The sequence below is a fragment of the Apus apus genome, chromosome 5 (genome assembly GCF_020740795.1).
Source record: "Apus apus isolate bApuApu2 chromosome 5, bApuApu2.pri.cur, whole genome shotgun sequence".
In the NCBI taxonomy this organism is placed as follows: domain Eukaryota; kingdom Metazoa; phylum Chordata; class Aves; order Apodiformes; family Apodidae; genus Apus; species Apus apus.
The window spans coordinates 11,789,363-11,816,546 of NC_067286.1; the positions used below are offsets into that span (position 1 = coordinate 11,789,363).

General features: G+C 39.5%; 1 protein-coding gene across 1 annotated transcript in view; it reads left to right on the top strand.

Moving 5' to 3' along the window:
- Positions 1–26,561, top strand: part of TRIM66 (tripartite motif containing 66) — a 46,525-nt gene extending 19,964 nt beyond the window's left edge. Inside the window, exons 7-20 of the mRNA XM_051620905.1 lie at positions 585–731; positions 880–997; positions 2,323–3,212; positions 4,202–4,363; positions 15,284–15,556; positions 15,759–15,987; positions 19,113–19,173; positions 19,863–20,037; positions 20,655–20,959; positions 22,480–22,603; positions 24,125–24,199; positions 25,284–25,436; positions 26,020–26,238; positions 26,559–26,561. Of these exons, the coding sequence (XP_051476865.1) occupies positions 585–731; positions 880–997; positions 2,323–3,212; positions 4,202–4,363; positions 15,284–15,556; positions 15,759–15,987; positions 19,113–19,173; positions 19,863–20,037; positions 20,655–20,959; positions 22,480–22,603; positions 24,125–24,199; positions 25,284–25,436; positions 26,020–26,238; positions 26,559–26,561 (2,934 nt within the window). The remainder of the gene's footprint in view (positions 1–584; positions 732–879; positions 998–2,322; positions 3,213–4,201; positions 4,364–15,283; positions 15,557–15,758; positions 15,988–19,112; positions 19,174–19,862; positions 20,038–20,654; positions 20,960–22,479; positions 22,604–24,124; positions 24,200–25,283; positions 25,437–26,019; positions 26,239–26,558) is intronic.
- Positions 26,562–27,184: the final 623 nt, after the last annotated feature.

A 27,184-nucleotide genomic window follows, 5' to 3' on the forward strand; every position in this document is an offset into this window, starting at 1 on the left:
ACTTGCAGTGCTCTGTTGAAATGCATGCAGGGGGCATCAAATGAAATTTCTTCACAGAGATGGTAAACAAGCGTGGAACTCTGCTGCAAGATCTTGGGCATAGGTTCCAAAGTAGTTAGAAAAAAAATCATAGAAAATTACACTGAGGGTGATAATGTAGCCTCTGTCTTTGTAGTCCCTAAAACACGAATTGCTGGAGACTAGAAGGCCATTCTAAGGAAATGCTGCATGCTTGCCCTCTTTTTATTTTCTTTCTTGAGTCTCTTCTGCTGTGTATTGTAAGACATAAGAAAGTGGTCCAGGTGCAAATTCGATCCAACTTATACAGCTTTCTTGGGTTATATATTTCTATTAAACAAAGGCCAGAATGATGTAGGGTGTCTGCTCCTGGAGAAGTCATTGTTCTTCCTGAATTCAGATATATCTGTTAAATAGGATTTGCTTTCTTTTTATGATTGGTAGTTTAAAGAGATTATAAATAACAGTGTCACTGCAAAGACTGCAATGTGCAGTGCCAGTGATTGTATGTATTACGTGTGTCTGAAGAATAACGACTGTCTTCTATTGATTCGCATCATTAACAGAAAATCACCAGTGAAAAGAAGCAGAAATTGGAGCAACAACTGCAAGGTGCTGTGGTTTTAAGCAGACAAGTAGAACATGTGCAGAACTTCATCAGCTGGGCAGTGTGCAGTAAAAACAGCATCCCATTTCTCTTCAGTAAAGAACTGGTAAGAGCAATACTTATTTTCTCAGTAAATGGAAACTGTGCAGTAAATGGGAGAATTGTTTTAAGGATTGGCTGTTTCTCAAATAAATAAATAAAAATCATGATCTTATACCTGTAAATAAAACAATAATCCTTTGGTTTGTCACCAGATTGTGTTTCAGATCCAACGCTTGTTAGAGACAAACTGTAACACAGACATAGGCCCCCCTCTGAAGATCAGATTTACTTGGGATCCCTCCTACTGGACTAAACAACTGTCTAATTTGGGTAAGCAAAATATACTGTTGTTTATTGGATGAGTGCTCAAAGCCAGACAAGGCAGATATAGATACTATAGTATTTTCCCTAAAGCACCCCCCTTTTTTGTTTTGAATTTCAGTTTTGTTCCTCTTGTCATACTTTGAAAGCTAGTGTGGCTGAACTTCCCTGTTTGTTTTTTTTTTCCCTCCAGTTGTATCAATTTACCTATTAAAAGGCATACTTATATGTAAATATTACCTTATAAACATTACCTGAAAATACATTCAATAAATATAATACTTGATGGTCTTACAAAAATCACAATGTGGAAATGCTATGCAGGACAAAAAAAAATAAATAACTTTTAACTGCAATGACTTAAATGGCTAGCAGACAGCCTTGTCTTTGCCCAGTGTATTTGAAAGGAAGTTCTGTCCCATCAAGCAATATTTCTGTACAATTCTGTGACTCTGGCAGTCCTGTAAGGAATACCCTGGGTGAAATGGAGTACCTGCAGAGGACCTTGTACTGTTTCCTCTGCTTTACACAGGGGCAGCTGGACTCAGTCATGCCCAGACTCCTCAGATTCTCTAGTATCTTAATGGCCAAAGGACCTGAGCAGTGCTTGAGGCACGTAAACAGGCACAAAGGTGGCTTTAAGACATCAACTGTATAATAATTGCTGTGTTATTTATATGATGAATGTGCTTACTGTGACTTTGCTTCCCTCCAGCTATGAATTTCCCAACTGCAGTGGGTTTTTACAGCAAATTCAGTTTGGTGGGCTGATCAATGATCTAAAAGATTGGTTTTCTTCCCACTTCTTCTTTAAAGATATTTAAAACTAGATGGGGTAAAACACTCTCAAAAGTATTACAGGGAATAGTCTTCTCTTAACTAAAAGCATGGACAAGATCAGTTCATAGGTCACTTATTTCTGGATTTTATGATCCTCACCTACATAACATCAGTGTCTTATTTTTGTCACTTTCACCCTAGTAGGAGTCTTTTGTATCTGTGCTTATGGATGAGAAGACATGCTCATACTTCAGTAAAAATGAAAATATAAGCCATATCCATACTTTAAAAATAAACTGAGGTCAATTTTTCAAAGCACTTGCTGGTAATTCAACTATGAATTCCACTGACATCAGTGGGAATTTGGTGTGATTTTAAATAATTGAAAAATCTTGAAAAAATTATGTGGAAGATATGTTGAAGGACTGTTTAGATAGGATATTTGAATATCTTTTATATTTGAAATGAAGAAAAAAGAATAGCCATAGTTCACCGTTTTTATTGTGTAAATTTATCAACATCATAGGAGGGAATAAATTTGCTGTTTTTTCCAGGAGGTTTCACTATGGAAGGTGGACACATTTCTCACTCAGACATGCTACTCTGTGGAAATGTGCAAGGATTACAGACCTCCTTGTATCATGGGCACTGCTCACCAGCATCACAGCTGGAGCCTGTGAGTAGCCAGCCACCTCAGTTTCCACCTGCAGTTCAGTGTCCTATGCCTGTTTGTTGCTCACACTGCCTCAGTGTACCTCACCCAAACAGAGCTCAGCCTTCTTACCAAGACGTGAACCACCATAAAAGTTTTCGACAACCTCCTGAACTGCACCAGCAGCACTTCCCTCTGCAGCACAGCATGCAGCAGCAGGACAAGGAGCAGAGAGGTGCCCTCCAGCCTGTGAAGCTAACGCAGTCTGGGCTGGAACAGCAGTCACGCTCAGAGCCAGGGAATGTGTCTGGCAAAGTGGGAAAGCACTTACCATCCCAGCAGCAGCAGCAGGCAGCACCCCTGGGTTATGCTGTTGTATCTCATGAGGCTCAGCAAGTTGACACGAGCCATCAACAGCCATTTCGCACTCAGCCTTCTCTACAGACATCAACTGTGCAAGTGCAACTTGGCCACCTCCAGAAGATGAAATCTAACCACTTGCAGCACCCACTGCAGCAGCAGCAGCTGCCACCAGCATCGCCACCATCAGGTCAGAAAGAGAAGACCCACAAACAAGTCATCCAGCAGAGCCTGGACATAATGCACCACCAGCTCGAATTGGAGGAGATGAAAAAGGATCTGGAGCTTCTTCTGCAGGCCCAAGGACAGTCCAGCTTACAACTGAACCAAGCCAAGCCACCTCAGCATGTTCAACAGACCATAGTTGGTCAAATCAACTACATAGTGAGGCAGCCAGCCTCGGTTCAGCAACAAATTCAAGATGAAGCACAAGTAAGTTCTCTGAAAATCCTTTCCTATTGCATTTAGTCAATGTAAGCTCAGAAATGGGAGACACCTTTGAGATGCCTTGTATTTGGTTGAACTTTCTGTTGTCTTTTCTATGTTTGTATTCAGCAGAGGCTTCATGCCTCATGCAGACTGGGCCAAAATTTTCTGTGAAATGCTGCATAAACAACCTGGGTCTCTAAATAGATGGGGTGAGCAGCAGGTGGGAGAATAAAAGCTCCATCATTCTTCCTTTAGGAATAGGTAACTGGAGGACTGCAGTAGTCTTACTCTCCATTTCAACTCCTTTTTACTGGAAACATTAAGCCCTGAGTCCTTGAAAAAGATTCCCTTTGGATTCTGAGTGATTAGCAAAAAGAAAGTGAAGAGCACCTTTTTTTGGTCAGAGAGTTATTTTTCCATGGTATTAGTAAGAGCTCTTGCTATTGCATTATGTCCTTGAAGATTTTCAGCAGTATTCACACATGCTGTTCTTACGGTTTTGTCAGCAGGACTAATTTCTCCCCTTTTCCTTTGTTGGTAAGAATAGGGCTTTTGAACAAGGGATAGTGCTTAGTGGTGAGCATCCAAACTACAAGGCAGACATGTTGTACAAAAAGTCGCTTCGGAACTCATTCAAAACAGTGGGGATTGCAGTGGAAATTGGCTGGGACTTCCCATTTTGGAAATTCTGTGGAGTTCCCACCTGGAATAGCTCTCAAAGTGGCTTACCTGTAGAGGCTGATTGCAGGCTTCTGGAATAACAGTACATTTCAGCTGCTTTATTTATTTTTAATATTTATTTTTTTTTTAATTCATTGAACTTTGAGATAAGTCTCTGTTCATTTATCTGTCTAAGAAGGGTTTCTTTCAATACCTTTGTTTTAGAGCCTTTGCAGTCTTGTCATATTGTGTATGATGTGAGCTGATGTGAATTTGTTAGCATTTTTGTCTCTGAGATTTTGAAAAAACAGACTCTTAATTCTGATTTGCAGGTCTGTGAGAGTTCTGTGGAATTTGAAGCTCAGAAGCCTGTAATTCCCTTTGACAAAAGTGATAGCTCCTCCCTGTCACAGTCAGTAGATGAAGAAGCTGGTGTCAGCAGTTACTCCCCTGAGAGCACAATGCAACAATCAACTTTCCATCCAGTGAGAAAGGTATAAAGAGCTTTAAAATTATATATTTATTTTGAATGGAAAATGTGATTTGATAATACTGAATACAATATGTCATTGGAATTTGCAACCAGGTTGAAAAAATTAAAATACCACAAAGGTCAGCAAAATGGCTTGTAAATCTTGGAAGACTATCATAGCCTAACCTAGCATGCATCTCCCAGTAAGATGCCTACACTCTGTGCTGTAGCAAGGATCAACATCTGCTCTGTAAGATGATAGCGTTTATATCTAGCTGGCATGATTGTTAAGCATAGAAGATCTATTTCTTCACTGAGTAAGTTCTGCCCAGTCCCTGTCTCTAGGGGCTCTGCCAAACTAGCAGCAGTTAATGTGGGGGAAAAAAATAAAAGTCAGAGATTCTGATGAAATCAGACCTGAGAAACATCCTTCAAAATAGTTGTTCTGGGAATAACACTAATTATTGCCGAAGATAAGCAGCCCTGTGGCAAAGGACTTGGGGGGATGTAGGCTGATGAGAAGCTCAACATGAGCTGGCAACATGCACTTGCAGCCCAGAAAGCCAACTGTGCCTGGGCTGCATCAAAAGCAGCATGGCCAGCAGGTCAAGAAAGGTGATTCTTCCCCTTTGCTCTACTCTTGTGAGACCCCACCTGCAGTACTGTGTCCAGTTCTGGGGCCTCCAACATAAGAAGGACATGGAGCTCTTAGAGTGAATCCAAAGGAGGGCCACAAAGATGATAGGAGAGCTATATAGGATAGGATAGGAGCACCTATCCTATGAAAACAGGCTGAGAGAGTTGGGGTTGCTCAGCCTGGAGAAAAGAAGACTCCAGGGAGACCTTACAGTGGCCTTCCAGTATTTAAATGGGCTACAGAAAACCTGGGACAGGACTTTTTACAAGGGCTTATAGTGATAGGACAAGGGCTAATGGATTGAAAATGAAAGATCGGAGATTTAGGTTAGCCATTAGGAAGAAATTCTTCACTGTGAGGGTGATGAGACACTGGAACATATTGTCTGGGGAAGTTGTGGATGCCCCATCCCTGGAAGTGTTCAAGGCCAGGTTGGATGGAGCTTTGAGCAACCCGGTCTAGTGGGAGGTGTCCCTGACCATGAAGGGGGTTGGAACTAGATGGTCTTTGAGATTCCTTCCAACCCAAAACATTCTGTGATTCTGTGAAGATGTTATGTCTGAAAGGGCTATAGAATTATGTTATACTCCTTCTCCTTGTTCATGTATAAGCAGAATAATAATAGATTTCTGTATCTCTAGAGTATTTCAGAACATAATAATCATGCTTTGATCCTTCCACCTAAGTGGAATTATTGGAGAAGCAGCATAAACAAAACCAGAAAGGCTCATCTTTATCAGTAGATCATTACTGGCTCTGAGTATCACCTGTCCACTTGAGGCAGAGATGCTGCCTTTTACTTCTCTGTACAGTTTGTTTAAAACACTCCAAACAGCCCTTCATATTCTGGTTGCTCAAATCTATTTGGTACTTCTGTGCATGATTCATGTTGTGTAGCATGTAGAAGTCTTTAATGGCTACCTTTTATTGAAATCTGTGTGTGGAATATTGTGGAAGAACTTGTGTGTCCTTAGTAGCCCTCAGAAGGAATTTATTTTATCCTTCTCTAGTATGTAGCTTTGTTGACCAAATATATTTATCATGCAATACCTCTTCAGAGTCGTTGGGGAACCTTTTTGTAATTGTAAAGACAAGAAAATTTAGTGATTACTGAGGGTCTGGAATAATCATGGAGATCAGATTTGGAAGCCACAAAGAAATTTGCAGTTGTTAACTCAATCCTATAGATGCATTGGAATTTCTGGATGAGGCTGATAGTATCACAACATTCTGAGATCACGCTCTTTGGCTCTGAAGTTGCACATGAAGAAGCAGATCTCCTGTAACCTCTGATGACAGAGCACAGGACTGAGGAAAGCTTTGCAAATTTTTCAGGATACAGCTACCTTTACTTTAGAATGTGACTGTAAAAATTGAAGGCGGCGTGTATTTAAGGCCTGAGCAAGACCTTGAACCTAAGCACGTACTTTTATTCTAAGGCAGACACATCCTCAAAGTTATTTGTGAAAATGAATGGTGATGCTAACCAATTAGCTTTCAGAGGCTTTTTCTACATGTATGTTGAAGAAGCTGTCCTTTGTCTTCTGGACCTGTAAAGGAAGGTTACTTCCAACAGCTTAAATGAGAGAAAACAGAAAGAGGGAGAAAATGGAAGCAGAAGGGCAAGAGAAAGACTAGTGTAATCTGATGGGAAAAGAAGAGAAAGGAAGAAGGGCTGATTCATTGCTGTACAAGTTGAGAAGGCAGCAAGAGGGAGGATACTTCCAGGAAATGAACATGTAAAATTTTTTCTAATGGTGCTGAGAACTGTATGCACCTGTGCAGAAAGAACATGTGTCCTTTTTTACTAGATTCCTGGTACCTCTGCAAGAAATTAGGACATTCGACAGCTACAGTATCCCACAGTAACCCATCTTTGTCTGTATTTATATCTTGTAATGAGCTGTTTGGGATAAAGCCATAATGTACTGGCAGCTTTGACAATGGCTAATTAGAAATGATGAAGGGAAAGAGCACAGTAAGGAAACCCGTGAAATATATTCTTCATGAATGCTATTTAGAAATGTCTGACCGCTTTTGCTGACAATTAGACTAAATCTATGTTTAAATGGGAGATCCATTCCTATTTGAGAACAAGAGGATGTGTCTATTCATTCTCATCTCTCTTTGATCTGTTAAATATTTTCATGCTCATCTCCAGACAAAAATTTCTACATAGGTGTTTATCCATTTACTTTCATATGACTTGTATTCAGAACATTTCATCTCTCTCAAGTTCTTGGAAAAGTGAACATGGAGAAGTCTAAAATGTTGCTCTTGGAAATATGGTAGAGAAAATGTCTAGAGAAACCTTTTCCTACCTGGAGAAGAACCGTATTCTGCCTTTTGGAGAGTAATTGGTGTTGGACTTCTTGGCCTTGTGTTGCAGTTCTGCTGAACTCTGACAGCCTTTGCTGTGCACAGCATTCCTGCTGGAGTAGATAATTGGCTGCTGGATTCTTTTGTTAAAAAGAAAGCAATGCAAACTGGGATGTAGCAAAACTCAGAAATAACTGTTTAGTGAAATGTTTGCCAAGATCTGTCAAGTATAAACGCTTCCATTAGTTCAGTGGTTTCCTCATTTATTTTGGAGAAGGGAAGTCTTGATTGCTCATGTAGTTAACCATCTGCACATTAGTTTTGAAACATGCATATGGTATGCACTTGATACTATTGACAGATAACTAGATGAATTGTCTGCATACAGGATCATATTTGTGTGTGAAGCAATATAGAGTAGATGCTATGAATAGTTTGGGATCACAACATCACTCATAGATGAGGAAACCACAAGTAAGTTACTCAGATCATCCTAGGCAAGTGCTAATGCAGCCGATCCACCATGGTGGGACTGGTATGTCATGCAAGTGCCTTTGAGTTTAAAGAATGCTTGGTCAAGTTTTTCTGATGATCACTGTTTTCTGTCCCTCACATTTAAAGCTGGTTACTGGTAACAGAAGTAGAGAAGCAAGAATGAAACACCTTATGCGCTTGTAAAATGTCCTCATGTGTAACATTTCACCACCTTTTAGGACAGAAATTAAATCTAGCTTCACTGAACAGGCAGAATTTTGGCTTGCCAGTAGTATAAAACAGGGTTTTCTAGCTGATGTCCATCAGAAACATTGGCATCAAGGCTACTGCTGTCTTAAAGTTGAGAGTAATTCCTCCTGTGCCCACCTGCTCTGTATGCACACATATAGTATAGTTTCTAAACATGTAACTTTAGTCACGTGTGGGCTTGTTTTGTTTCACTGTCTTTGGAACATTAATGTTGATATTTTGTCAGCCTTCCTGTCTTGCTGTGTATTCCTCTAATCTTTCTCTGTGAATTTAATTTTTTGTGCAGAATAAATGTTTCTATACTGAGACCATTGTTTTTTTTGATACAAGTAAAGTGCTGCACTTAGCATCATTTTGGGCTTGATTAGCACCTTTTAAGAATGCAACAATAGAAATGGAAGCTTTCTGTCTATGTGCAAAATGAATATAATTTTCATGCTCCCCACCAGTATACTTCACTCATGTAGCCAGGACCTCTGTTTTGGATTGTGGAGTTGTTCCATCTCCATTCCTGTCAAATACCCAATCTCTCCAGTAAGAATGCCAGCAAGAGAGAGCACAAATCTCAGAATAATTTCTGTAACACCTGCACTCTTGTTCTGGGGAATTGTGCCAAGCTCTAGCAAACAATTTTATACAAGCTGTTGAGTTGCTGAGTTGCAGTATGAAGGAATGAGTGCTTAATTAGATTAACAATTTTGTGGAAAGCCTTCTGCAGTGATATGGTCCTTCTGTGACTTCTACATAGTGTGATATTGAGTTATTAATTTGTGCACAGGACTAGAGAGGTCACCTGTTCTGGAGCAGAGGCAAGAATAATCAGGTCTTTTTGGCCTAATTGTATTTGCAGGAGTAATAAAGGGCATACAATCCCTGTTTTCCTTGCATATACCTAATTGTCATTTGTGGCTGTGATGAGCAAGAGGTCTAAAGGTTCTACCTAGCGTTTGAAGAGGTGTCATAATTACTGCACATCTGTAGCACAAATTTCTAGTTTAAACCTCAGGAACTGCTGCAACAGACCTTGTGAGGCCAGCTGGACATCTCTTCTCCTCAGACTCCATAAGTGCACCCCTTTCTCTGTTTAAAAGCAGGGCCTTTATTTCTGAAAGGGAGAATTCCTTGTCTTGTCCAGCTGTTGGGTTGGGTCCTGGGCACTGGAACACTCTGTACCATTCCCGTTCATCCTAAAAACCTGACTGGCTTGGGCACTCATGGTTCTGCCTTCTGGGGTACTGACTACTTGTGAGTAGATAGGACAGCATTTGCCAAACTCAGGCTAAGTTATGTTCCTTAGCAACCTTTGAGGGTTTCTTCCCTTGAGCTATTATTTTGCCTTCTGCTTAAAATAAATCTCTGAATATGTCATGGACTGTATTAGTAAATTATTACTGTTCATTGATAGCTGAAGCAATAGCAGGTGCTTAGGAAGGAGTATAAGAAACAGACAAATACAAGCTCATCCTTGGTGAGATGCTATCCCAGCTTCTGAAAAGCAGCACTTTAGGGACTTTCTGAGCTGCAGGTTGTACCCAGACAATTGTATTTTGCAGCTCTTCATGGACCCCTCATCCATGAATTTGTCAAATCCATTTTTTTTGAGTCCATTTTAATAATGTTTGTCTCCTCAGCATTCTAAAGTAACTGAATTTTGCATTGCATGAGAAGTTCCTCTGCTTGCTTACCTTGAGTCCATTGCCTGATGATTCAGTTGGATGCCTTCTAGTTCTTGTGTTAGAGTAACCAGTGAATAATCACTCCGCATTCACCACCTTCATAGTGTCTGTATTTTATGGGTCTATGATGAATTTCCTCTCAAACATTTCCTTTTGGACTTGAAAAGGGATTGTTGGCCTCCCTAGTGTCTTTTTTTTTTTTTCTCCCCCCTCCACCCCCCCCACCCCCATGGAGGCCATTCTGTATTTTGGTCCTTTATATCTTTGGCCATTTTCCCTACATTTTGTGGTTTTGATAAACCCTCTTTGAGACAGGGTGACCAGAAATAGTAATCAAAGTGCAAGCACATGGAAATTTTGTGTAGTGCTATAATGCTGATTTTTGTATTGTTCTTTGTGATCTGCAATAAGTCTCAGCTTCTTATTTCAAGAGCTCTGCTTGTCTCAAGCACCAAGAAGTGAAATGGGGAAATCCTAGAAAATATCCTCTGCCATCCGAGGAGCGCTCTTGAGAGCACTTTGAGAGAGGCTTCTGTTTTATTCCAATTATATGCAATGGTGGCATTTGATGCAAGACTAAAATAGTCACAGCTCGTGGTGGAACCTCTCAGCCTCTCTTGGGACTTGATGGGTGTGAACTTCCAGGCTGTGACATGCCAATGCTGCTGTTCCTGCAGAATTATGAGAAAACGGTTGATCTCAGCCTGCTCTAGGTGGCATTTTTGGGTACTTTGCCCCATCATATTTGTCCTAAGCTTTATTAACAGCAACTCTCAGTGGCAAGTGCTTAACTAATATTTTGGGGTTTTTTATGTTTCGTTGTGGTGTGTTTTTTTTTTTTTCCTTTTTTTTTTTTTTCTTTCTTTCTTTAAAAGCATGTGAAATTTTTGGGAGCAGGGTTATGGGGCACAGTATAGGTTCATTTTTGTTAGTATTGCACCGAGCATGTTGTGATTACTTAGTGACTGAAAGCAATAAGCTCACACTAGGAATTAGAATCTGAGTTTGGGACTGGAGTGGGCTTGTTGTTGCTGCTTTTTTTTTTTTTTTCTTTTCCTACTTGCTGTTAATTTTAGGGGAATTAAGGATGAAGAAAATGATAACAGCCTGGAATTTAGGGTCCTGTAAATTCCTGAAGTATCAAAGCATTTTTTTGACTTTAAAATATTGAGCTGCTTACAGCACAAATGCTTTTGTGCTTAATGCAATTAGGTACATTTCCCAGAATGTTAATTTAACAAAACCTTTTCCTTTGACCTGGAAAAAAAGATAAATAAAACATGATGCTGCTTGCTCCGTTCAATCTCTTCCTCCTTCCGCTTTTAACCAGCTCCAGTTTAGTCAGAGAAAATGTTAAGGAAGATTTGGTTTCTCTTTTCTCACAGAACCAGAAAGGAAATCATTTGGATTCTATTCTGAAATTGAGAAATACGAATAGCAAGCATGTGTAGACTGTGTTATCAGTGCTGCTGTGTGTGGTGAGTTAAACAACTGGATTGGAGTAGTACATTTGTTTAACCTCCGAGCATAATGAGCTGCCAGGGGGATTGCTCCACTTAATCGCAGCAGTTCATTACTCTGCAACCATTTGCAGCATCTTATTTCTCTTATAGCAAAGAGAATTGGCAGTTCCTAGTTCTAGCTTTCGTTATCTGTGACACTTAATGTCAACAGCCTTGAGACTTTGCCAAAACAATCCTAACAAATCCTAATCCCACTGTTTCAAGGTAAGTATTTGCTTCTCAGAATTCTTCTGTATTAGTGATGCATGTTTACACTGGACCTTTTTAAATGCAACAGTGATCAAAGAAATATTTGAACTGAACAATGTTTATTTTTTGTTCTCTGAAGGCACTTTGCATGTTTTCTCTTTACCTTTCACTACCATAGCTATGAAATTTGTGGTAGAAGGCATTTTGGGGTGGTGATGCTGCTGCCATTATATTGCAAGCATCATCAGACCAAAATTAGTTGTGAGACAATGAGAATTCCATTTATAATGACACAGATGTAGTTTAATGTGCCAGGCTGTACACTGAAATGTCAAAAGTTTCAAAATTAACCTAAACCCTCTACCCAAGAGCATAATTAATGCTTATTGTTGTTCAAAAGGTGCAATGTAAAAGCAATAGAGCTTTTATAAAACAGAGATCAATTCTTCAAAGTTATCCCATTTGCAAAAACTAGCTGGACTGTCATGGGAAAAGAGAAATTTTTGCTAATGGCAAAAGAAATGATTATTTTAGGGAGTGAATTAATAGGCTATTAATGAGCCTTGTTCCCAGTGCATTGTTCACTTCACACTTGACAGCAGCTCCTTGGATCAGAATGGAATGTGTCTGTTCTTAACTGTGAGTTTTAATATTTTGCAGTGAAAGATCATAATGTTGCTTCATCATTAAAATAACCACAAAATTAACTTTTGCCCCAAGGGAAAGACAGATGGCAGTTTGATGGCCTCATTATTCTTTTTTCCTTTTAAGAAGAGTAAAGTTTTATATTGGCTTATATCATCTATAAAGATCTCTGAAGAAAATGATGCTAGTTAGAAGAGTAAAACAGATGGAGCATATGATGTAATTGAATTTCACCTTTCTAAAAATTTAGTTGCAACAAAGTCTTATGTGTGTATTTATGTATTTATTTATTTATTTATTTTCTGATGAAGCAGCAGTCCAGCAACTACTTGTCTTACTGAAGCCAGGAGTAGTCCTACCATTGCCTTAGTAGGGCTCTCATTTTGCCTGCAGTTACACACAGGCAGGTCTTCACAGGCTCTGGTCTCAACACGGGGCAGACAGAGGTGCCTTTTGTAATGGAAGTGAAGGAAGATGCAAGCAGTGATTGGAAGGCAACAGCCACAAGGTCTCCAGTTAACTTGCTCTCCAACTTTGGGTGGTGTAGCTACCACGTGTGCCTCAGCGTGCCCATTTCCAGTGCAGCACAGCGTTAGGTAGATCTATTGACTCAGGAATTTGTGGATTTGCTTTTGAGAATCTGGCGAAATAAATATTTAACTACCTCACAGGGCCTTAATTAATGTTCACGATGGACTTTGAAAGAAGGGGAAGAGGCAAGGCTGTTACAGTCCATCTGTTCAGTTCAAGCATGAATTCTGATTATTTCTTTTAGCTTCTGTAATTGATGAGAGAACAATTCACACATTTATTTTGTCATCTGAAAAAGACTTGTGATAAAAAGAGTAATGGAACAAAAAGAAAAATGTGTATTTGATAGGCCACATTTGTCCCTGCACATGCAGGAACCTGCCACAAGCCAATTATGACAGCAAATGAACGTTTTTGATCTTTGTGGACTTCATTAGGATGTGTGACCATGTAAACCAGACTTACTAGAGCACTGTGTGGTAGAATGACAGAAACCTCCTGTAGCACTGCAGAAGAGCTGACCTCTTTCTGTCTCAAATGCAGGTTATCTCATTGAATATGTAATCAGTATGCAAAGCTCCTACTGTCGTGTCTGTTGCAAATTGAGGAAAAGGAAATTAAATTACATCCTCAGGTGGAAATTACTGTTTGTGTTAGGGTGTTCTCTTAGCACATAGGTGATATGCATTGCAAGCAAAGGAATTCAAGACTGACTACTTTGGCCTTGTGTAGGATTTACATGGACACAACTGTGTAAGTCCTTGCACCTGGGAAAACATAATCCAGAAGCACAGTTCAGACTGCGATCCACCTGGGTGCAGCGTAGCTCTATGGAAAGGGTCCTTGGGGGTCTTGGTGGATAAGAAGCTCAACATGAGTGAACAGTGTGCTGCAGTGGCAAAGAAAGCCAACAGGATAGTGGGCTGCATCAACAGGAGCATCACTAGCTGAGATATAAAGAAGTCATCATCCTGCTCTACTCAGCGCTTGTCAAACCACACCTGGAGTACTGTGATCAGTTTTGGTCCCTGCTCCACAAAAAAAGATGTGGACAGGCTGGGGACATCCAGAGAAGGGCCACAAGGATGATCAGAGGACTGGGAAGCCTACTGTACAAGGAAAGGCTGTGTTTGTTCAGCCTGGAGAAGTCTTCGGGGTGACCTTACAGTACTTTAAGGGTGGCTACCAAGAAGATGGAGACTCCCTTTTTAGAAGGAGTCACATGGAAAAGACAAGAGGCAATGGGTGCATGTTAATCCTGGGGAGATCCCAATTGGACATCAGAAGATAATTTTTCACTATGAGAACAATCAGACTTTGGAATAATCTTCCCAGGGAAGTGGTGGATTCTCCAACACTGAACACTTTTAAGACTTAGCTTGGCAAGGTGCTGGGCCATCACATCTAAACCGTGTTCCTACCTAGAGAGGTTGGACCAGATAATTGCTGAGATCCCTCCCAACCTTGCTTTCTGTGATTCTATGAACTGACAGCTCAGCTTAGGTTAATGTCTTTAGCACTGTTGGATTAAGGTAGACAAAGAAAACAGTTGAGAAAAAAATTACTGATTATATCTAGGAAATGTGTTCTGTCTCAGATTCAATTCTAAGTCACAGGCCCCCAGCAGAAAAATAAGTACAACAATTAAATTAAACCCTAATTCAGATGCAGTCAACACATTTCTCTTGTCTCTATTTATATTACAATAAGTGCTACTTACTGTGTTGTAATCAAGTGAAAAGGATTTAGTCAGTTACGAAGGGTGAAACACCAATGAACTATGCTAATAAATGGAAAATTACATATTCAAATGACACAGGCCTGCATACTTCTTATGACTGCTTATATTTTCTTCTTCAGGATGATAGAAGAGTCCTGATTTCAGTGTAGTTACATATTCCTGGAGATAAGGCAGTTTAAGGAAGTCACCCAGATGGGTGGATTTGCTTTGTTTTGCATAACAGTGTTTCTGTGGGTTTGGATACTGACAAACAATGAGAGGGTAAAAAATGCGTGTTACTGTAACTATTTCAGAAACTTTGGTAAAATTCCCTCTTTTTTTGGAAACTAACCTAAACATATACATCCTTTCCTCATTAGTGCATGTTTCTGGATTTACACTATGATATTTAAAGGGCAAGTGCCTTAGGTTTTAATTGGACAGACTCACTAATTAGCATAAAGTTTTCAGCATCATTAACAGTAAAAATAGTTTCAACTACTTGTGTTAGATCTGAGCCTTATTTCTTTTGAATCTTCTTTCCAAATAAAGTGGTCTGATGATTTTTGAATAAAATGATATAATTTCTGATCTGAATTTTATTTCTTCTGGAATAACTTATAGGAAGCTAGTAGGGTTCATACCAAGGATTGATAGTATATGCTTAGATTTCCCATTCATCAAATCAGGATCCCTTGGACTCATCAAGGAAGACAATTTTTTTATCTCACAGAAGAGTAACCTAGGTGTTTCCTTTTCCAGTTTTCAGTTTTAATAGTGGAAATTCTGAAGCTTTTGTAAATAGTATAAGATCACAATAGATACTTTCAAGCCCTGGTGACACAACTGATAGATTACATATAGCTAAAACAGAGTATCTCATCCATGATAGAAAGAACAGTAGTGTTTTGCTACTGAAAGGCTTATTAATGTATTGGGGATGTTTTTCTTTTCCCAGCGTTCAGCATCCTTAAGCATTCTGGGCTTTTCAAGCAGTTTGGAAATGGAATCACCTTCGACAAGGTTATCTAGCTCAGCCGATGCACAGACACAAGGAGCAGGTGCTGGAACACTTGACCCATCCCTGAATGTTGTTTGTGACTGTGATGCTCCACCAGATTCAGTTCCAAACTACAGCCTGGCATCAGGCAGAGCTCCAAGTGACCTGAGCCCTGGGGCTGCTCCTGGCCTCACACCAAGTGATGCATTACAGGGCACCACTAAGTGCAAGGTAGGAATTGTTCAAACTCCTCTGCTGTAAGGGAACCCACTTTCATTGATAGCACTTATTAATGTTAGGCAGGCAGCCAAAAGCAGCTATTTCAGTAAGTAAACTTACTTTGTCTGGTATTTGAAGACTGATTGCAAGTAATTTTCCTCAGATGGAAATTAAGAAAACTAATAATAAATTTTGATTTTTTTTTTTCCTGAAGCTGGAAAATGAAGACTTCAATACTGTAGATCATTGCCTAGAAAACAGCTTGGCTACTGCTGGGCAAGATGTAGTTAATGAATTAACTCTTTCTATGCAAAAAGTGCTGGAAGAACCTATTAATCTTTCAATCAAAAAATCTCAACCTTGTACTTCTCCTTCTGAAATGCTCGGCAACGCTTCTTTCCTGCCTATGAATGCCAGAATGAGACAACTTAGAAGTGAAGAAGGTACCAGGCTTTTAATTTTTTTCCTTTAGGTTTTTGGCATGTCTTTATTTTTTAACACTGTGCATTGCAAGCATTGCAAAGCAGTATGCTTATTAATGTACTTGCATAAAAATGTGCTTTCCAGGAAGCTTTAAACATTACTAGGCTACATAATCCAATGGAAAAGTGTTTGATCTCATTTGTGCAGGAAAAGCATGGAAATTATCTGTCTTGAATTTGTAACATCCTTCATCTATGAACCAGAAATGAGTGTGTGTCTGTGTGAAGTACCTGGAATATTAGTTCTTCTAGACCTACAGTTATGACTGTTGAAGAGCTGGTTAGAAGAGTCCAAAATAAATTAAAAAACCCCAAAAAACTTTTGAAATGGAATGTGCCTTTTACTAAATCCTTAACCTCAGTAGCACAGCAATTTTTTTCTAGGTTAATATATTGCACAGTGTGTGCTTTTGCTTGGCTCTGTCTACTGTGGAAGATTCCCTCAGCCAGGGCCTATTTCTTCAGCCTTAATGGAGAATTAGACCTTACTTAACTCTTTTCATGGGCACCTTGCCAGCATCCTTGTGCTACACTGTAAAGCCTCATTCCTGCAGACTCTAAAAGTCAATGGAATTATTCATGCAAGCAAGGGATTGCAGGATCAAGCTGTTATCCTGTGACTTATGCCAATATTTGGCTGCTTTTCTATGTAAAAGATGAATTAATATTTCTATCTCTGTGCTGTATTTTTATTCAGAGAATTCTAACTAGTACAAAAGAGGCCTAGCTCAGTGAGCCAAGGAAATGTATTTGTCTTCTCTTATATATAGTATGCCAAATTGTGACAATTATTCCACGATCATTTGTGTGAGTTGTAAAAATCAGGTGCACCCTTAGTAGGCTGTGCTTCAGTCAAGCTTAAATGTCTCTGAGAGGAGCAGCTTTGTGAGTCTCTGGTTTGAGTTGTGTGCCACTACACACAGAAAGCAGCCCCAAAAGACAGAATCTTACTATCTATAACAGATGCTGCAAATTTGCTCTGTGCAAAGCAGAAGTCCTGTTGTGCAAGAGGATGGAAAGACCAGAGCTTTGATGTCAGTGCTGCTCCCTTCTCACAAGGAAGTGAGCAATTCCATCCTGCTCTGGCTGTTTACAGGCTGCAGTGAGAGGAGACCTGGGGAGATGCAGTCCCTGTGTGTAGTGGGCACCAGTAACAGAGATTAACTCTATGGCAAAGGCAATGGTATCTTTGCTAGTGGCTCTCAGTAGGACTTAGAGGCTTCAGCAGTGCTGTGCTGCCTGCCAAACCCCACAGTTTCTGGTGTATATCTTAAATGACTCATCCTTTCCTAATATAAAATATAAACATTTCAGCTTAATTTACAACAAAATTCTTCTTACCCTAGCTCCAAGGGATGTGGTGAAAACTGTACATAATTTCATCATTTTCCCTCTTACAGCCACTTTTCTTCTTATCATGGCTTGCATAAACACCCTCCCTTTCTTCTTCATAGACTAAACAAATTTGATGGTTTCAGTCTCTTCTCCTGGGTCAGGGTTGAGATTTTTTTTAAGAACCATCTCATTCCTGCTGCACAATTCTGGATTCTCTGCAACCAGGAGTGCTGCTCACAGCCAAAGGCAGTGCTGCAGCTGAGGCCTCTGGGGTGCCATGCAGAGCCAGGGTATCAACTTCTTGTGTTTTACATTCCTGACTGCTGGCAGCACACTGCAGGATGGAATCCACCCTTCTTGCAGCAGCAGCATTAGTAGTCGACTTGCGTGCAGTGAATTGTCCACATTACTCCTTAGTTCCTTCTACAGAACAGTTCCTAATCAGTTATTTTCTGTTGTGATTACATTCATCTGATGCTTCAGAAGCATAATACTTGCAGTTACCTCAATTCAGTCTTAGTGACTGAGGAGGTTTTTTTTTTGTGTGTGTGTGTTTGCAAGCCCTCTAGTTTGGTGCTTTCCACAGATTTTATAGGTACTATTATTTCATGAGCCAAGTTGCTGATGGAAATGTTGATTAGTATTGGGAACATCCTCTGGTTTGACACCATGCAATGAGATCTGCTCGGTGTGCAGTCACCTCTTAGTAATTCTGCCAGAGTCCTGGCTACCACCCTTCACCTGAGCAACAAAACCAAGTGAATCATACTTTCGGAGTGACATGAAATGTACTGTTCCTTGTCAGTCTTGATTGTATTGTTTTTCCTGTGGCCGGATACAACAGAGTATCTTAGAAGCACATTACTTTCAAGCTGTGGGTTAGGTGCCATTGACCCAAGCTAAATTTTCTTTTTAAATGCATATTGTCTTGGCTATCTCCAGATAGGCATGATATTTGGTTTGATTTTATATTTTTTTTGTTACTATTGTCGATGTCAAGCTAATTCCTAACAAAAAGAGTTATTATGAATTTTGTCCGTGTCCTTGTATTTACAAGGGCATCCACTGGGGCATTCATCTCTACCCTATCCCACCTCTCCAAAGTTGCTTTGTTACTCTTGTAACTAGTATCAGACAAGAGTTACAGTTACTTGCATGCTTATATAAGGAATAGTTTTGAATTCACATGTTTATACATTATGTATCTTGGAGACAGAAAAGAATCATGCTGTGCAGTTTTCATCACTTAGTGGTAGATGGGAGACCCAATTTTCTTCCTGTTTTCAAGTAACTAGAATTATCCAGAAGCTTCTTAGTATGAAGCAGGAGACTAGACTCAGAGATCTCCTGAGCCTCAGGGGTTCAGACCTCAGTAGGTCTGTTTTTCTCAAGCAAAAGCTGTATAGCAAAGAGGATTACTTATGTTGTTCCATGTGTATAGATGAATATGGCATGGCTTTGTACAAATATAATTCCCTGGGGATGTAACCACTTTGACAAAATATTTTGTAAAGGCTCCTCACATTCAGTACAGAAGCTGTGGTTAAAAGCAAAGAGAAAGACAAAGACTGTATCTCAGAATAGAAAATACCATACACGTTTTCTATACATATAGATGAAATTATTCCATAATTCACTTATGATACCATATTAAACACCAGTCAGAAGGACATGAATATTGAAGTCCTTTCTACCCTGATCTGACTCTGATATTATAAATATTTTATTCATATTCTTATCTTCTGTTCCAGATTCCAATAACTGTGAAAAGGAACATTTTGAAATGGATATGAAAAGCAATCAGAATGTTAGGTAACGGAGTCTTTCTTTATACAAAAGTACTAGCTCTGAAATTTTATGCATGTATGTAGAAAATTTGTCATAGTTAATGATAATGGAGAACTTAACTTAAAAAGAATGCAAGATTCTTTACAGATGATAATTCTGAAAGTTGTAAATTATTCTCTTAAACTTCACAACAATTTAAAAGAAGTCAAGTGAATGAATTTCAGTTATTCTGTAATTTTCCAGAATGAATAAATATTTGCAAACTTATGTCGCTCAGACAGTTAGAAACTCTTTAGCAAATAACCTAAGAAATATAATGGAAGCATAATTTAACATTATCTCAAAAATTTTATAACATTTTGTTTTCAGCTACTGCTGTGGTAATATTGTAAAGTTGATAGTGTGCTGTGTTCTTGCTTGAAGTCAGTCACACTGAAAAGTATCAAGCACGACTGAATCAGAGCAGGGCAAAGTGTTAGCCCAGAAGTTAGTAAGGCATTTACACATATAATTAATGTACAGTGACTGCCTTTACATTTCTTAAAGAATCAGCATGTGAAAAAAGGCCCAGATTTTCAGTGTTTAGCCAGCAGGGTCTCAGTTACAAAAGGAAAGGAGCACAAGCAGCAGCATGAGAAAAACGTTGAAACTGAATAAGGAGGAGAACTTTGTGGAACTTGACTGAATTCTATCATATGTCATTTGGACTTCAGAGCTGGCCCTGAGGAGCAGAAGATCCCCTACGTACGACTGGAACGCCTAAAAATTCAGACATTGGAGGCAGGGGAGCTCCCAGTGTTTAAGCTCCAGCCACAGCATAATGAGCAGGATGGCAATTTCCTCCTGATAATTGAATGTGGGACCCAGTCTTCGAGTATGTCTATAAAGGTGAGTGAAATTTCCTTGAGGCTTTACCTGCTTTCTGCCCTTTGTCCCACTGGCTTGTTTTCACAGTTTCTGAAGTTCTTATGCACTAAAACAAGACTGTTGATTCATTTTATCCTCAGATACTTCTGTGATGGGTTGAAGTAACAGACAATGCAGCTTTTGGTTTGCTGTGTAGCTCCCTGATCCTTCTAACAAATCTGTCTTTGGGATTGGATAGCTGTAGTCTTCTTGTATTCTAGCAAACCACCTGGCTCATCTGTCTGTTTACAAATATAGTGTATATAGCTTCAAGCTGTCCTGAATGTATATTTGAGTGATAGCAACCAATTCCAGAAATCACAGTGTAAGACTGCAAAGCATCCTATTTCTATCATCTGTGATATGAAATCACAGCTCTCTCGTAGTTGTATTACATTATGGTATGTGGAGGAAATTACTTGACCAAGGTGACCAGCCAGTGGCAAATGTTGAGCTGTGTGTGGGCCTTCTTGAAAACCAGTGTCCTCTTCAATAGAGTTCACTGCAGAGAAACCATTATGTCTGCAGATAACCACTACTTTTATATGCTTATATATGAAAATGATGATTTTGTGATCCCAGATTTTTCTTCCTTCAAGATAAATAAAGATAGTCCACCTGAAGGACTGAAATCCAAAGAGATCTCAGAGGATGGGACATTTCTTATACCCCAGGCAGCCAGCCAGACACAGTCTCCTCCTGTAGATACTCTGTCTGTTGATCAGAAGCTCAGCAATGGCATCTCCATGATGAAAAAGTCTCCAGTTACTCAGGAAGACAATCCAATTGAAAATGAGGATTTCTGTGCTGTGTGTCTTAATGGAGGAGAATTGTTGTGCTGCGATCACTGCCCCAAGGTTTTCCATCTCTCCTGTCATGTTCCAGCCCTGCTCAGCTTTCCAGTGTGAGTATATATGACATTTCACTAATGTGCTTAGTTTCTGCTCCCTGCCTTGGGGCAGAATATATACTCAGGAATGAATATGTCAGCCTTACACAGGAGCAAGGACTGCATCTCTCACTTGCCTTTTATGTTACTTCTCTTGCAGAGGGGAGAATTGTCTGACACGCTAAGAACTAGATGAATTATTAACAAGAACTGTTTCCAGCCATGTGTGCCCTTTCTGCAGTTAGCCAGCTAGTACAATAGAGGAGGTGGCAGACTTGAGCTTTAAAAACATTCTCAACAACTTACTGGAGAAAAATATCCAAAGCCTCATGTAACATCTGTGGTGTAGTTGTCAGCTCTTCTCTGCTAGAGCAGTGATTAGCACAAGAAACAAGCAATCAGTGAGTTCCTATTCAGTTTTCTGTCCACTTTCATGGGAAATTTTAGGATTACTAGTGCTTTTGTGGAAATGCTTAGGACATTGGTTTCCCTAAGATGTACATTCCCTAGCAACTTGTCACAGATGAATTGTATGTGACAAAGAGTCAGACATTAGGTACATGTCCACATACCAAACTTTAAAAGTGAGGCTGAACAGTGTGCATGACTGGTGGTGTATGATACTGAGTTATGTTACAAATCATTACTAGGTAGGACCAGAAGCTACTTCATCTGTGACAAGCTATAATAACAGTCTCCAGCTGAGAAAAATAAATTGTAAGTTAGTGGTTTAGAAATTCTGTTTTTTCTTTCTGTTCAAAAAGCAGATATTTCCATCTCTTTTCACGCTTTTCTCTAATAGCGAAGTCATTATTAAAACTCTAGTTTCAAAACAACATGAAAACCAAGTTTTCCCTTGAAAATAAAATTCCTAGGCAAAGTTAAATTTGAATGAAGCAAATTAATTTCCTAGACTAAAAAGTTCTGTATTCGTAGTTCTTTAATATACCTTAACCTACAGTTATTCAGGCCCTGATGTTGGAGAAGTTACATCACTGCCTTAATGAAATTCTTGAAGAGGTTTCTGAAAACGGATCCTCTCAGAAGGACATTTATGCCCCTCCAGAATTATGTCTGTTTGGTTTGGGAACCTGTGTACCAGCACACATCACAAGCTTTTTTTGATGATGTAGATTTCTTAGATATGTCAATTATCATATTACTGGACAATAAATATATCAATTATCAAACGGAACTGGTTTTGTCTTAGGACCCAACTGTTATTTTTCCTTGATATACATTTTTAAATATAGCACTTGAATCAATGCAGCTGCACACACTGCTGGTACATGATTTCAAACACTTACTATTTTGTCTTTTTCTCTGTGCCAGGCAAAGTGCAATGAAGAGAATCTGAAATTATTACACTTCTAATTAGATTCAAATCTCCCAAAGAGCAATGGGCTTCAGATTGCCTGCTGTTGTGATACTAGTTAAGGATGAGGCCTTTTTCCAAATACAGTGATTCCTGAGCTTTGTTGTTTGACAAGGTTGCTGAAAACGTTAACATAAGTTTTTGGCTTCTTGTTGTCCAGGGGAGAATGGGTGTGCACGCTTTGCCGTAATCCAGTGAAGCCAGAGGTAGAATATGACTGTGAAAACACACGCTACAGCCACACCTACAGTGCCCAGTATGGCCTTGATGACTGTGACCAGAAGGTGGGAATAACTTATCTTGTACTATTTAGAAAAGGACTTGTGATCTCAGCATGAGGCTTTGCCTCTTCATGGGGAAGAAGACTGTTTTGACTTGGTTGCTACTGGAATGGTTCAGAGAGTAGTAAATGCAGCAAAAGCATTATTAGTATTCTGTGATAGCATTCTCTTCTGTCTAGACATTGCTGTTCAATTTTAAAATGAATGATGTTATAGAAAGATGAAACAGGCAGATCTGGAATTTCTTTCTCCTGTGAACAGGGAGGCTGACCTCAGCAGCAGCAGAGCAAAGTTCCCTGAGTCAACTTTGCCTGGCTTTCTGCCACTGGATATTTTTCCTTTAAGACTTGGCACCTTCTCAGACATCCACTTAGGCCAGTTGCAATGATTTTCTTGTGATGTGGAAACTTTCTGACTTTCAGTTGGGTTGAAATCATTATACAGTCTTCATGTGTACCAACAATCCCCTCTAAGATGACATTTTAGGCACTGTTAACCCAGCCTAGATGAATGCTCTTTACATCCCCATCACCAGTTTCCTCTACCTAATGTGCCATGAAAAAAAGACCTTTTCTTAAAGTCTTCTTGGTACTTGGAAGCCACAAGTTCCAGCTGAATGTCCTGTGTTTATTGGTGACAGCTGGTCAGTGAGGAGGCCCACACAGCTGAGTGCAGATGCTAGGTTGGCTCTGTCCAAAGAAGCCTGGAATAAAGGCACTGGTCTTGTCTGAGCACCATTCAGAAAAACAACAACAATGGTTCTTGCCCCTTGGCAAGGCTTGTGAACACTGCTCAAATTCATCCATGCTGTTTCCAGACCTCAGCTACTTTCTCCATAAAGAGCTGGACAAAACTTCTTGCTGTTGATGTGATCCCTGTTTCTATTGGACAGGCTACAACTGGCCAGAAATACTTGGGATCTGGGTCTTGATTAGTGAGGCTCTGTTTAGAAAATGGAGTTGATTAGAAATTCCAGTGTTTGTGAGCAAGCATGGCTTATAATTTTTTTGAAGTCCATTTTTTTTGCATCAGTGAAAACACCAAAGACTAGTATAAGTATTTTACAGCTTAACGGTGATTGAGCTGAACTGTTTTCATACAGTATTACCAACTACATAACTTACATCCATTTGTATGAATGGATATAAACAGTGTGAAACATTTTCAATTTACCTGTTTCCATACTGTTGCTGCTGCTCTTTTTGACAAGAGCCAAAATAATAAGTCTGGATTGCAGAAAGGAAATAGTCATAGCAATGAATTCCTAGGAGTTTCCAGGAAAGATGAAAGCATACAAAAATTTTTACATAATGTGTCTTTTCTTGCATTTCTTGACTATCCTCACTTTCAAAACTATAAAAATGCTGTGAGGCAAAGCATCAGGTTAGAGAGAAGTGTGCTGTTTTCCATCAGAAATGCATGGACTACATGAAAACTCCCCTTGTTAGTATGATTGATTAACTAAGGGCAAGAATGAAACTCGCTTGTTTTTAATTAAAATGCATTTAAAATTTGGCTCTACAGAAGTGTGAAAAGCTGGTGCTTTCCCTGTTCTGCAGTAGTATGAGCCTCCCATTCCATGAACCTGTCAGCCCCCTGGTAAGTACTGCATGCACATGGGGCAGAGGGAATCCAAAGTACACTCTGGCACACCCCACGAGTTTCTCCTTTGTCTTCTTGAAATATATTTTTTCTGGACAGTATTGCTTCCTAGGGAAGGGTAGGTGGTTACTTCTTGCACGTGCTTGGAAGGTGCCAGGTTAGAGGAAGGTAAATGCTGGCCAGTGTTTTTAGGGTAGGTTTGGATGTCAATTTAAGATGTTGGTAGAATTCTAAAATTGAAAATTGAGAGAGGTATGCTTTATAAATAACCCTGGGCTCCTTCTTCTCTGGTGTTTCGCACAAAGGTGGTAATGTGACTGTGTTCAGGGAAAGAGGTGAGATGGATATTTCATTCATATACTCAGCATTTGCAATATTAACTGGCTATTTTAAGGAAGATGTAAGTTTATGCTGTTGTAAAAATAGGACACTGAAATGAGTTGGAGGAGGAAAACGAGAATTAAAAAAAAAAAGAAAAAAGATTTATGTGAAGGAATAGTCCAAATAACAACATAATAAACATTCCTCGTAATAAAAATTGCACTGAGCTTATGGAACACGTTATGTAACAAGTAGGTTTTGATCCAGAAAGATTTAAGGAGTGTGATACCCTGGTAGCTGGTGCCCATTGAAAAAGACTGTTGTTGAACTTTAGAAGGAGAGTGTAGTACCATATCTTTAGTCATTCTTGGCAGACTATTTCCCACAGTATCTGTAGCCAGTGTCTCCACACAGTATTTTTGTAACTGCTTGTGGGAAATATCTGCTCATTGTCAATGTTACATATATTACCAGTTATGGTTAAGCTATGACATCTATACTTGGGGATAAACTTTAAAATCAGAGTAGTCACTGACGTGTGCTATTTTCAAGATAAATCTTGCAAGTAAGTAAGTTTTTAATCAAACTAAAAAGTACTCAGGAAGATGATATGCAAGTGTAGGCACCAAAAGACTCAGGCTCTCTTCCTTGATGCAAAGAACCTCCTACAGTGACTTCTGTCCAAACTTGGAAAGAAGGCACTGCAGAGGAAAAGTTTTAGTTAAAACAATTACATAATTGCATTTTGTTCTTATTGCAGGCTCGGCATTATTATCAGATCATCAAAAGGCCAATGGATTTGTCAACCATACGGAAAAAGCTGCAAAAAAAGGACAAGTCCCACTATTCTGCACCGGAGGACCTTGTGACTGACGTGCGTCTCATGTTTTGGAACTGTGCAAAGTTCAATTATGTACGTTTCTAATATGCATGGTGGGGGGATGCAAGGCAGAGGGTTGCTCTTTCAAGCTGTCACACTGGTGTAACTATTGGTTCCATTGACATCAGATATGGGACTGGGATAAACAGAAGTATTAATCAATTTTACTCTTTGGAAATGATACACATTCTCTTAGTGACAGAAATGGAGATATACATGGCTCTGAGAATGTGAGATACATATGGATCTAAAATTAAAGAGGGACATCTTAGTGGGCAACTTTTTGGAATGATGTTGAGCTTGCTGTGAGAAGCCAGTCACAGCCAGCAAAATACCTAGGGAAAATTCAGGTGAATAGAAATAATGACTGCTATTCTTTCTAGTTCATTGCACATCTCTTTTTCTTAGAGGTGCAGAAACCTGTTCCTTAATAGCAGCATCTGGCTTTTACTTACAATGTAAGTGCAGAGGGACTAATGGGCTGTACAAAGTGTTCAGGAGACTAAAGAAGATGTAGCAGACAGAACCAAGGTGAAACATTAGGGTAGGGTAGTCATTTGGTTTTGATCCTTGATCATTGCATGGTAACACCGAATGGTTATTTATTCTCTTATAGCCAGATTCAGAGGTTGCTGAGGCTGGACGTTGCCTAGATGTATTCTTTGAGAGCAAACTGAAGGAGATTTATCCAGATAGAGATTTTCCTTCAATGCAACAAGAAGACTCTGATTCAGAAGAAGTGGAGAGGCAGAGTAGCAAAACGCCAGCCCAGGACTGCCAGTGGCCACCATACGGACAGGAGAGCATCCCGCCGAAAAGGAGACGCCGCCACGCTGTGAGATTGCAAAAGCAAAAGCACTTGATTGCTAAGTGGCCACCCTGCTAATTCTGTTTACAGATACTGATGGGAAGTTTTGACAGGGCTGTGTGGGAAAGCTGTCAAGCTTCTATCACAGGGATGTGATCAGTTGTACAGTTTTATGTCAAGACCCTCTGAATGGAAAGAAGTGGCAGTTGTGTATAAATGTGTGAGCATGAACTAATAAAGTCTCTCAGGCCACACAGTTATCTTCCTAGCAGAAAACTCTGTCAATATCTTAAAAAAGATAGAGCCCTCTAACTATTCATTGTTTGTTTCCTTTGTACACAGGGAAGTGAAAAAAAACCCCTAAAAGAGTGATGTTTCAGCCAGCTAACAGCCTTCCTCAGGTATGACCTCTGCAAGATTTGAGATTTGCTATGAGGAATCCAGCAGCATAATTGACAGAGTTAAGGTGTGTGGGAGGAAAGCAAAGCACTTGAGCTGTTGGTTTAAACTCTCCTAATCTGCTGACCATATGCCTTATTTCTAGATCTTGTGGATAGAGAACAGATTCAAAGTGTTTGAATCTGTCAATATGCAATCTGTTAAATCCTGTATATGTTCTTCAGTGTTTACAATGAAGGACTACTGCTTTTGTGATAGGTAATGATATTCATAATAAAAGTAACATGCTAATAATATCTAATACTGCAGTACCATTTTATAATCTGTTCAACATGACATTTCTGTTTTATAGAGCATAGGTAACCATGTAATAATCTTGCAACCTCAATCTCATAGTTGGCCATGCTTTGTGATAAATACAATGTGTAGTCATAAAGGTAATAATCCTCTTGTTGTCTTCAGTGATTTTTCTGGGAGCTTCACTGCTCAAGGCCAATGAGATACAGTGTAATGTGATTATCTGATTAGCTGTTTCTTTTGAAGCAGAGCATTTTCATTAAATCATGAAATAACA